The sequence below is a fragment of the Myxine glutinosa genome, chromosome 9 (assembly GCF_964187855.1).
Source record: "Myxine glutinosa chromosome 9, kmMyxGlut1.1, whole genome shotgun sequence".
NCBI lineage: Eukaryota > Metazoa > Chordata > Myxini > Myxiniformes > Myxinidae > Myxine > Myxine glutinosa.
In genome coordinates, this window is record NC_136269.1 from 101402465 (window position 1) to 101415206 (window position 12742).

General features: G+C 46.9%; 1 protein-coding gene across 12 annotated transcripts in view; it reads left to right on the plus strand.

The window, feature by feature from the left end:
* LOC137435167 (copine-3) overlaps nucleotides 1-12742 on the plus strand; it is a 186612-nt gene that overhangs the window by 152915 nt on the left and 20955 nt on the right. For all 12 annotated transcript variants that reach the window (XM_078784588.1, XM_078784592.1, XM_068128704.2 and 9 more), the window contains one exon: nucleotides 1096-1179. In XM_078784588.1, coding sequence (XP_078640714.1) covers nucleotides 1096-1179 — 84 coding nt within the window. The remainder of the gene's footprint in view (nucleotides 1-1095; nucleotides 1180-12742) is intronic.

Below are 12742 nucleotides of genomic sequence, written 5' to 3' on the forward strand. Positions count from 1 at the left end.
ACATGATGAAGGGTTAATCTGCAAAACAGAAAGAGAAAAATATGAGCTAATGTGAGAAAGAAAAAAAAGAAGTAAAAAGTATACAATGGTGTATACAGGTTACAACAAGTTGCTACACGATAAGAGTTTGTGCTGAAAAAAAGACCAAAAAATGAATAAAGTATATGGAGTGGAACATGTGTGACTTGGTTTGAGACGTTGTTTGCAGTGGTGTGCGGTGATTTTTCGTCATGGGGAAGCAATTTAAGCTACACATAAAAAACTAGAACGCCACTCAGTAGAGCGCATACTCCCGCCGTGGGTGGCCGCTGCTGAGCCCTATCTTCCAATAGTAAAAAATCCTTTAAAAAATTCCTGGATCCGGAATAATATCCTGAGCTTCACCAAAAACGAATCAATTCTTCCTTATCCCAAGGGCAACCATCCCACCAACTTTCATCCAAATCCGTTCAGAACTTTTCCAGATATATTGTTCACAAACACACGAACACACACACGGATGGACAGGATCGAATGCATTACTCCCTGGTGGGAGTAAATATATAAATACACTAGGTGACCCATGAACCCGTTGGGTTCCCGTTATGACAGCGGTTGATAAAAATAAAAAATAAAAAAATACACACAATTTTAATGTTATTGAGTGGTCAAACTTTAATTTGAAGAAAATGTGAGCATTTACCTCATGAGTCACCGTTCAACGAAGCATGCATTTAATGACAACATGACAATGGAACATGGGAGGGGAAGAGAGAGAGAGAGAGAAAGAGAAAGAAAGAGAAAGATAAAGAGAAAGAGAAAAAGAAAGAAAGAAAGAAAGAAAGACTTAAAAGTTTTATGTCATGTTCAAAAGGCACACTGGCAGATGGCTGAGTGATGACCCGTGACACACGACGACAAGGACACAAGCCAGTCTTTGTTGCACCCCCAGATATTCCATCTCGCACCCCCTGGGGGTGCGGGCACCCCAGGTTGGGACCCCCTACTGTAGGGGGTCCCAACCTGGTAGAGAGATTGTGTATCTTGATGGTTTGCCCATTAGTCCCATATTCACACCCTTTCCATGTCGTTTCTACCCCTTCCCCTTTTGTGTAGGATCTTTTTGGGAAGTCTGATCCCTTCCTAGAATTCTACCGTTGCTCATCTGATGGTAGTTGGCAACTGGCTCATCGCACAGAGGTATGTGTGCACAACATTATATTTGGGAAATCATCAAATTGTATTGAATTGTTGTACTTCATAATTGTCGTTTTTCCTTCTGCTGGCATTCTGAAATTTTGGTATAACTTAGCAAATCGGGGAGTGATTTGTAAGGAAACACACACAGAAACACACACACATAGAATAAATCTAGTTATCTCATTGTATTCTGTTTAGCACGTATACTGTATTGTCGTGTCGCCGGGGTAGGAGATCACCGGTGACAAATAGCTGAAATGGTCTTTAATTCCGTGGCGACCAACCGAATATATAGCGGTTAATTTGTCGCACGCAGATTGAAGGAAACGAAGCGTTTACCTGACGAAAGCACACGGGTTTATTCCCGAACCCACAATGTATTGTTGCGGATATGAGATTGGCATCCATCCATATCCGCTTGTAAATATTCCCCTATTTCCTCAGTACTTCCCAACTATCCCCAATTCCCCATTCCCTAGTCCCATTTTCTGTAAACAATACTCTGTAGACCCGACCTTCCCCTATTTCCCCCATTAAATGTCGCATCCAGGTCCACCGCATCTCACGTAGACAACTATAGGACATCTTGCTAGTTATTCTTAGTCTATGTCAGTTAAGGACTCGTTTCCATTAATTCTGACTCTTCGTTGCACCAGAATGTGATTGTATGGCACAGTTAGGAAGTTTAGGACCTCCCAATACCTCCCCGCAGCTTTTCCTCATGGTTCAGCAACAACAACAACAACAACAGCAACAACAACGGCGGCGGCGCGGGGAGTGCGCGTCCTCACTCCGGCTTGGTTAGCCGCCATCGAACATGTGCTCCAACGGGGTTACCACGTAGGGGCTCACTGTCAGCTCCTCGTCAAGGGCGGAGCCCGGTAACCCCCGCACCCATTAGAAGCGGCGGACCGATTCCATCTGGGGCGGAGCCAACGAGCCGAGGGCGTGTCACTCCCCGCTGAGCATGCGCAGGAAGAGGGAGGTGACGTGAGATGCGCCCTCAGCTTGGAGAGAGAAGACGCTACCTCCGAGCGCTGCGATACCTCCCCGCATCTCTGGACTGGACCGAGCTGTATCCTGTCCCTGAGCCAAGGTGCACCTTGTGCTATCGACTGCCTGTCCTTCCCTGCCATCAATCCCTGTGTAAGTCAGTCTTGTTCCGTTTGTCTGTGGTCTGTCTGGGGTAGATAAGACTGTGTCTAAGTGCCCATCTTTTCTGTGCTTTACCTCTTACCTTGTAATCTACCCCTTTTCTGCATCACCAATTATATCCTCCTCCGGAGGTCTTGAGAACTGTACCCCCTTGTGTCATTTCATTTATCCCAGCCGTTGTGTCCTTTCCTTCATTGATTTAGCGTAGCGTGATTCGGCCAACGTTCGAGTGGAATCGGGTGAGTTGGGGAAGAATCGGGTAAACTGTGCGAACACGGCGGCCATTCCGCTCGGTCAAGCAACATCTTAAGTCGTGTCCGTAACAGTATAAACAAACGCAACAAATAAAATGCACCACAATAATTTAATGAAAATAAATCAGAGGTGAAAATGAAAGGTGAGGTAAAAGCTAATATGTACTTTGAGGTACCTCACATGCAGATTCAAATACAGACAAGGGGACAGATAAAATAAAATAAAATGAATGTTCCCTTAGCCGGCTGGCACTCAGCTCTGGTCCCAAATGGCTTTCTTTCACGCTGGTGGTCATAGAAGCTCGATGCCACCGTACGGAAAGCGCACAAAATGGCCGTGGAGTCGCGCTCCACCTCGCCACGAATGTGAGTTGAGTTGTGAGGGCGGGCCGCTTTCGTGTCCCTCTGCTGTCCAGGGAAGCACAACGTGGACCCCAAATCCACCACGAGCCCAGCGTTTTCTGAAACCCCCTCAAAATCCTGCCGACTTGGCCATAGCGATCCTCACGGGCACCAACCCAAAAAGGAAAACCCAGCTCCTTCACCAACGTCCGTTTCTCTCTAGCACCAGCTCTCGCTGATGTCATACCCCAATCGCCAAGCTCCACCGAACCATCCAATGTCTCCACGATCAATCATGAACTTCGGGGGCGTGGCCTGCCGGCTCTGCTCTTTTGGAAGCTGGGCTTAGTCCGATCGGCAATGTTCAGGCTCTGTCGGCATGCAGTGGACAGTTGTTGTGGTTAAACGGAGGTTTTGCATGGCCGGCCTGGTTGTAAATGTAAAACATAAAGGGAAAGCGACAAGGGGAAATCACGTACTGGGGAAAACTAACCCTGATCCCTAACTAGTTAGCACAGCTTCACCCCTCGTCTGAAGACACATAAATAATCTTGAGCTACATTTTCCCTACTTAAATACATCGAGATATCTCCTGCACGTCCACGATCAATGCTATACCTATACAATCCTATTTTTACTGTAGGATTCCTCCATCTACCCCCACAAAAGTAGCAGTATTTATGTGGGCAGATATGCATTGCCAGTGTGTAGTTAGAAATCAAATATGTGGCTTTGTTTTATTCTACACCCTTTTCTACACCCATTTCCTAAATTGCACAACACATTCACTCGCTCTGCTCGGCAAGCACTGGCGCTGAACCCACTGTTTCCAACATTCTTTGCAAGCATTACCCGAAACCACCACAGACTGGTTTGGCAAGAATCTTCGGCAAGAACCATGTGCCAGATGGCTCGATCCATCACGCAGGAGTGACAGAACGTCAAAAGCCTGACAGCCAATCTCAAGATGCCACCGGAGGTCGGCGCAACGCACCAATTTTAGTATGAGGGGAGGATCCTCCAGCAGCTGCAACACCTCTCGTGGACATTGGGGGGTGGAGGGAGGGAGGGGGAGGTGCTTCAGTGAGGGGGGGAGGTGATTCTATATAATTTCGCAGAAATTATATAGAAGTGAAGACGCATGGTCTTGACAGTTTAGAGATTTGAGTGTCTTGCAGTTTTAGAGTTTGTTCGTTTCCCTTCACCGGTCGGCTTCCACTTACAGGCTTTGCTTGTGGATACCCTCGTCCGTCCGGTGCCCCTTCAGTCTTTCCAGTGCCACTTTTCCCTCTCATTCTCGCTCCTCTCTTTCACCACCTTTCATTATTTTATTAATCCTTCCTCTCTTTCTATGCTTTTACATCTTTCACTCGCATGCATCCAGCACCTCTACATCGAGCTCTGCTCATCACACTGCGCTGCCTGATTACATCGCCGGCCCACTTCACCTCGAACCTCTCGCATTTTCCTTCCAAATATAACATCAAGTTCGAGCAGCGAACAGTCCATCACGGAGCGCACGGAGCGGGCAGCACGTTAGTGACATTGAGGAGGGATGAGAGCAGTGCGAAGGGTCCAGACATAAGCCCATTGGCCCAGAACCATTGGATGGTACTAGTTCAACCGGGCTGGCGCCAAGGTGTGAAGGGGCACGATACACTACCCCATCTTCTTCTTTCTCTCATCTTATCTTAACCTTTCCCCATCTCTTTTTCCCTGGATGCATGTGCTGCCAGGTTATTGTAAAGTTGATAAGTGACTGATGAGGATCTGAGGGCATGAGTGTTGATTAGGGCATACATGGGAATGTATATGTGCCTGTGAATAATTGTATGTAAATCTCCTTGTATATACAGTGCCTTCACAAAGTATTTACACCCCTTGACTTTATCACGTTTTGTTGTTATAGCCTCAATTTAAAATGGATTAAATTTTAAAAATGTGGCCGATTAACACAAAATACCCCATAATGTCAAAGTGAAAACATGTTTTTAGAAATTTTTACAAATTTAATGAAGATGAAATACAGACATGTTTAATTTACATAAGTATTCAACCCCCAGAGTCAATACTTTGTAGAAGCACCTTTGGCAGCGATTGCAGCTTCAAGTCTTCTTGGGTATGTTTGTATCAGCTTTACATATCTAGATTTGGGTAGTTTTTCCCATTCTTCCTTACAGATTTGCTCAAGCTCTGTAAAGTTGGATGGGGAGTGTTGGTGAACAGCAATCTTCAAGTCTTTCAACAGATTCTCAATGGGATTCAGGTCTTTGCTGTGGCTGGGCCACTCAAGGTCTTTCACGTTTTTTCTGAAGCCATTCCAGTGTTGCTTTGGCTGTATGCTTGGGGTCATTGTGCTGTTGGAACGAAAATCTTTGCCGCAGTCTACGTTCTTTTACACTCTGAAGCAGGTTCTCCTCAAGGATTTGCCTGTATTTGGCTCCATTCATTGTTCCCTCTCACAAGTCTCCCAGTCCCTGCCACTGAAAAGCATCCCCATAGCATATGCTGCCACCACCCTGCTTCACCGTAGGGATGGTGTTAGATGGTTGATGAGCTGTGCTCGGTTTCTGCCGGACCAAAGAGTTTAATTTTCGTCTCGTCAGACCACGGAATATTTTGCCTCATGCTGTCAGTCTTTCACGTGCCTTTTTGCAACCTCTAGGCGTGCTGTCATGTGCCTTTTTCTCAGTATTGGCTTCCGTCTGGCCACTCTCCCCGAAAGCCTAGATTTGTGAAGTGCTGCAGACTTGTCTTTCCGGCAGGTTCTCCCATCTCAGCCATGGAACTCTGTAGTTTTGTTAGGGTGGTCATTGCGTTTTGGGCAAGAAGGACCTTGACCAAGGTCCTTCTTGCCCAGTTGCTCAGTTTATTCAGAGGGCCAGCTCTAGAAAGAGTCTGGGTAGTTCCATATTCTTTCCATTTCCTCGTGATGGGGCTCACTGTGCTCTTGGGAACCTTTCAACACTCTGGATATTGGTTTATAACCTTCCCCAGATCTATGCCTCCTCACAATTTTACATCGGAGTTCTAGGAACAGTTCCTTGGATTTTATGTTTGAGTATCTTCTCTGAAATGCACTGCCAATTTTAGGACATTATGTAGAAAGATGTGTTTCTTTCTAAATAATGTCCAATCAATTGAATTGGCCACAGGTGGACTCCAATGATGTAGAGACATCTCAAGGATGATCAAAGGAAATTGGATGCACCTGAGCTCAATTTGGAGTGTCATAGCAAAGGGGTTGAACACTTATTGACTCAAGACATTTCTGTATTTTCATTTTCAATTATGTAGCAATTTCTATAATAAAAAATTCCACTCGAACATTATGGGTTATTATGTGTAGATAAGTGACAAAAAATCTCAATTTAATAAATTTTAAGTTCAGGCTGAAACGCAACAAAATGGGGGAAAAAAGTCAACGTGTGTGTGTGTGTGTGTGTGTGTGTGTGTGTGTGTGTACAGTATGTGTATGTACAGTATGTGTGTGTGTGTATATATATATATACAGTGGAACCTTGACTTACGAGTGCCCCAACTTACGAGTTTTTCGAGATACGAGCCGTCGCTCGGGCGGTTTATTGCTTTGAGATGCGAGCCGAGATCTGAGTTACGAGCTTTTGCCACCCGGTCACGTGGTTATCTTGCCGTGCAAGTACAGTATCTCTGCCGTATAGCGCTGCATTTTTGTTTTCGCATGTTGGTTATTTTGAGTTTACGCCACCAGGTGGGTTCCGGTCACGTGGTTATCTTGCCGTGCAAGTACAGTATCTCTGCCGTATAGCGCTGCATTTTTGTTTTCGCATGTTGGTTATTTTGAGTTTACGCCACCAGGTGGGTTCCGGTCACGTGGTTATCTTGCCGTGCAAGTACAGTATCTCTGCCATATAGCGCTGCATTTTTGTTTTCGCATGTTGGTTATTTTGAGTTTACGCCACCAGGTGGGTTCTGGTCACGTGGTTATCTTGCCGTGCAAGTACAGTATCTCTGCCGTATAGCGCTGCATTTTTGTTTTCGCATGTTGGTTATTTTGAGTTTACGCCACCAGGTGGGTTCTGGTCACGTGGTTATCTTGCCGTGCAAGTACAGTATCTCTGCCGTCAACTTGTTCAGAGTGCCGGCGATAGCTCGCCTTCTCTTTGTGGAAAACACGGTACTGAGAAGAAGAAGAGGATGATGTGCTTGGATATAAAACACGCAATCGTCGAAAAACATGAGCGAGGTGTCGAGGAGGACGTATATAACGGCAGAGGAGAAGAGCATGCCAGGCCACAACTTGTGGATATAAAACACGCAATCGTCGTGTTTTATATAAAACTTGTGCTTGGATATAAAACACGCAATCGTCGAAAAACATGAGCGAGGTGCCGAGGAGGACGTATATAACGGCAGAGGAGAAGAGCATGCCAGGCCACAACTTGTTCAGAGTGCCGGCGATAGCTCGCCTTCTCTTTGTGGAAAACACGGTGAGATCCTTAACATCCAACAACTAATGGGACGCAAACGGGGCGCCCAGTTTAGCGGTACACACATTGATGAATCACCCTGCCTGTGATTCACCCATGACAAGTTATAGCTGGGTCGGGATTCAAACCCAGGCTGGACAGTTTAGACTTTAGAGTCAAGTGTGCGTACCTCCAGTCCAGGCCATCCTGCCAACTTGTATGCTGCATACAGGTGAAATATAAAGCGCGAGATATTTTTATATATACTGTTACATATTTATGTGAATGTATGTGAATTACCATTCAGGTCTTTGCTGATCCGTGTGTAGTATATTAAGTTGTTGTGTAGTTGTTGTGGTTGGAGGGTCAGGAGCCCTTCTGAGGGAGTGGCCGGAAACGGAAGTGACCGGAAACGGAAGAGGAAAAGACACGAGGAAAAAAGGACGAGTATTATTCTTCCTCGCCCCGCTCCGACAAAAGGTGGGATCGACCTTGCGCTGCGTGGAAAAGCGGCGTTCCGATCCGAAGCCTGTCTGGCGAGAGGAATTACCGGGACTTGTACCTGCCCGGTGGAGACGGCAAGTTGACGTGGGGCCGTGCATCGACCCCGCGCCTGGCCTCGTTCGCGGCACCGTCCAAACAGACGCGTGCGGGTCGCACGTTGGGGCCTAACCCGCCTTGCAAGCGGCGTGGGGTTTGGCTTGCTTTACCGTATCCGCCTCGCGTGGCCACGAGGGGCTGCAGCCACGGTGCCTGGTACGATACCTGCCCGGTGGAAACACGTCCACCCGGGGTTCGTTCTACCGCCCGAGTGCGGTGACGGCGACCATCATCTTGGTCAGGAGGGGCCCAGAGACATTGTGCGGGACCGAGACCAAAAGGGTGTCGTGAGTACTCACCGGGACACACGTATATAAGATGGCCATCTTACTCATAGGAAAGTGCTTGTGAATTGGGAATTGTTGATGGTTGTATATGGTTGATTGCTCGGGGAAAATCTCCGTGGTTGTGTCATTGCAATTGTATGGTCATTCCCATTGAAATATATCCTTGAACGTCAGTTGTCTCTGGGGTGAAATTCATATGGATTGCGTGGCGAAAGCGCATATTTAATACAGCTTTCTGGCGAAGTTCCTCTCACGGTCCGGGGGTCACCGAGACCAGGTATTCACCGAGGGGACCACGTAACAGAATTGGGGGCTCGTCCAAATTACGATTTGCGGTTTCGCAATTGGGTCTACGTCCGGGATTTAAAATTGTATAAAATAATAAAATAATTTTTTTTTTTATTAATTAAAATTTATTAATTAATTATTAATTGGTAAAAAAAAATTTTGAGAAATTGGGGTAAAGTCTTGGGTGAAGGTTAACAGGTGTTAACGATAGGCACCATGGCGTTTGTGGCACAGAACTTTGGGGTAACACCGAGTGAGGCACAGTTCCGAGCGTTGCTAAAGTCGGACCTCTTGAAATTGGCCAAACATTTTAACTTGGAGGTCCGAACTAATTTGAGGAAGGCAGAGTTGCAGGCCACGGTGATACAATCTATGGTGGGATTAGGAACATGGGACGAGTTAGCCTGGGAGTGGCTACCCGAAGAACCAGAAGACGTTGAGCTCCGGAAACTGGAGTTGCAATTACGGAGCCAGGAACGGATCAAAGAAGAAGAAAGGAAAGCAGAAAAGGAAAGAGCAGAAGAAGAAAGGAAAGCAGAAAAGGAAAGAGCAGAAGAAGAAAGGAAAGCAGAAAAGGAAAGAGCAGAAGAAGAAAGGAAAGCAGAAAAGGAAAGAGCAGAAGAAGAAAGGAAAGCAGAAGCGAGGAGAGAAGAGAAACAAGCAGAGGAAAGGAGAGTGGAACGAGAACTCCAGGAAAGGTTAGCAGAAGAAGAAAGGAAAGCAGACGCGAGGAGAGAAGAGAAACAAGCAGAGGAAAGGAGAGTGGAACGAGAACTCCAGGAAAGGTTAGAAGGGAGAAAAGCAGAGGAGAGGAGAGCTGCAAGGGACCTCGAAGCAGAGGAGAGAAAAGCGGAAAGGGAATTAAAGGAACGTGACATGGAGCTTCAGCAAGAAATCAAATTCAAGGAGCTGGAGTTAATGAGAGAACGGGGAGAGGCACCACCCTTGCTGACAGGGTCGACACCTAACCAGAAAACCTGGGATGTGGGCAGACATGTGAGGCTGGTTCCACCGTTCAGTGAAAAGGAAGTCGCGAAATTTTTTCCACACTTTGAGAAAGTGGCTCGACAATTAAACTGGCCGGAGGAGGCCTGGACCATACTCGTGCAAAGTGTGCTGGTGGGGAAAGCTCAGGAAATTTATTCGGCGCTACCAATGGACCAATGTGCAGATTATGAGGTACTGAAGAAGCACATCCTCAAGGCCTATGAGTTGGTTCCGGAAGCTTACAGGCAAAAATTCAGGAATGCCAGGAAGAGGGAGAGTGAGACCCATGTGGAGTTTGCCAGAGTGAAAGAAAACATGTTTGATCGGTGGTGTGAGTCAAAAGGAGTCGGGAAAGACTTCGAGACATTGCGGGACTTGATCCTGGTGGAGGAATTCCAGCAGTGTGTCCACGAGGACATCAAAGTGTACCTGCAGGAAAAGAAGGTACCAAAGTTGTGGGACGCAGCCACCATGGCAGATGATTATGCCTTAACCCACCGAATAGGGGTCCACGAACCTAACTCCTCGCCTAGATCTCCGCAGGGGAGGTGGGGAACAGCAGGTGCGGAGAACGACCATACATGGCGGCGGCCTCGAGATGATTATGGGGACAACTATGATACCCCACCGGTTCGAAATCAGAGGGATGCGGGCCCAAGACAAACTTATAGTTCGGGGGGCCCGAGGCAGACCCCGAGTTTTTCCTCCGGGCCTACTTGCGTGTTTTGCAAGAAACCTGGACACTTGATGTCCAGTTGTTACCTCATGAAAAGGGACAACCCAGAGCGGAGTCCGACTATTACAACTCCGAATGCGATGGCTAGCGTAAGAAATCGCCATCAAAAGGGTTACCAACCATTTATTTCAGAGGGGTTTGTGTCACTGGATGGAGCCTCGACTAACCGGAGACCGGTTAGGATATTGAGGGACACAGGGGCCCATCAATCTTTAATGCTTGAAGGCATTTTGCCATGGTCCGAGGAGACGGCAACGGGGGATAGTGTTCGTTTACAGGGGATCGGGGGTGGTGTTAGTGCTCCCCTTCAGGTCATCCAGTTGGAGTCCGATTTGGTGTCAGGACCGGTCACCGTCGGTTTACAAGCCACGCTTCCTGTAGAGGGTGTATCTGTGGTTATCGGGAATGATCTGGCCGGGGGTCAAGTTTATGGTAACCTGAGGGTTGGTAAAGAGCCCAGCAGGGAAAATAACACCACACCAGCTCGGGATGGCGACAAAAGTGCCAAGTTATTTGTAGGGGGACTGAACTTCAAAACAGAGGAAGAAGTTCTGACCTCTGTCTTCAACAGATATGGGCCGCTGGTGGAAGTGCGGTTGGTAAGAGACTGGGAAACGCAACAGTCAAGAGGGTTCGGCTTTGTCACGTTTGCCAGCACAAAAGACGCCAGAGAGGCAGAGAAGAATTGGAATGGCAAGGATTTGGAGGGTCGGACCATAACAGTAGGGAAGGCATTTCGTAGGCGTCGAGAGGTCTACAGGAGAGGACAACTGGGCGGTAGTTTTGGTAGTGGCCGAGAAGGAGACCGCTATTCATGGGACTACAGGGACCAGTGGTCCCACCCTAATTATTAGGGAAGTTCTGAGAAGTTGAAGCACTGAAGGCGGCGGAGCCGCCGAGTCAAGATTCCTACACGAATTAACCGTGAACGCCGTTCCTAAAGGCGTCCATGTAGTGAACTTTCATGCACGGACTAACCGTGAACTCCACGTTCCTCAAGGCGCCCATCCAGATTGGCTATTGGAGGGACCATCTTCGCAATTTGTCGTCCCAACATGTCCCGAACGTGCATTACATCGGGAATGGAACAACCTGCCACAGCAACGCATACGACGGCTTACAGGGTCTATGAGACGTAGGGTTGAGTCAGTGATCCGATCACGTGGGTCCTACACACGTTATTGACGCAAAGATCGCTAGAGGTCTTCTCAGAACAATGACTGTACGTTAGAAAACATAAACGTCATCCACACTGTCCGTGATGGACCTATAGCTCCATACTTAAATTGAGGTGAAAATATGCCTAAAATTCCCAAAAAATTTCACCTTAAATTATTCAGAATAAAATATTGAAAACGGCATGATTGTTATGTTTTTATGTGCCCATAATATCACTTCTCCAGAAAATATAGCAATAACATGGGTATATTACACTGTTTTGACGACAACAAACTTGTAATGTGCGAGGTTGTAAAAAAACGGGGGGGGTGCTTAACTTAATTCTTTGTGTATATATATATATAATTATATATATATATATATATATATATATATATATATATATATATATATATATATATAGTCGCGCGGACCCTTCCGGTTAATACCAGGGACCCTGGATGGATCCAAACGGATTTACTTGAGGCGACGACCAAACACGGATTCGGCTATAAAATGCGGGAGGAAGAAGGGAAGAGGAAACTGCGGCAAAAGTGCTTACCTTCAGCGAACCGATGGCAGCTTCGATACAACAACAACATGCATTTTAAGGCCATTTTCTCTGCTAGAGCGGGGATTAGCCTTGCGGTCCCCATGACAATCTTCTCCATCTTGCCCTATTTTCTGCATCTCTCCTTGTTAACCCCCTTGCCCGCATTTCTTCTTCCACCATCTTTAGCCAAGTCTTTCTCGGTCTTCCCCGTCCTCTACTTCCTTCTACATTCATTTCCATCACTCTTCTCAACCAGTCACTTTCATCCTTCCTCAACACATAACCAAACCATCTCAACCTGTTCCTCTTCACAGCATCAATCACAGGCTCTATTCCCATCATTTTTCGCAATTCATGATTTGCCTTCCTCTCTCTCAACGATGCTCCGCACATCCATCGAACCATTCGCATTTCCACCCTTTCCAACCTTCGTTGCTGCTGTACGTTCATTACCCATGTCTCGCTCCCATAAATCATAACACTTCTCACACATGCAGCATACACCTTTCCCTTCAGCTTCAACGACACTCCCCTCCTCATCAGCACGCGACTCAGGACCCGAAACTTCTTCCATGCACATCTCACTCCAGCAACCGTTGCCGATCCATTGCAGCTTCGATCCTGCAGGGAAATTAATGCACTCTAACACCGAATTAGAATGTACAAAAATAGAGATTTATTCACGGAACCCGATAACAAGGAACGCGATGGTAATCAAATAAGGAGCCTAAGTTGGGATTCCACACACCTCACTT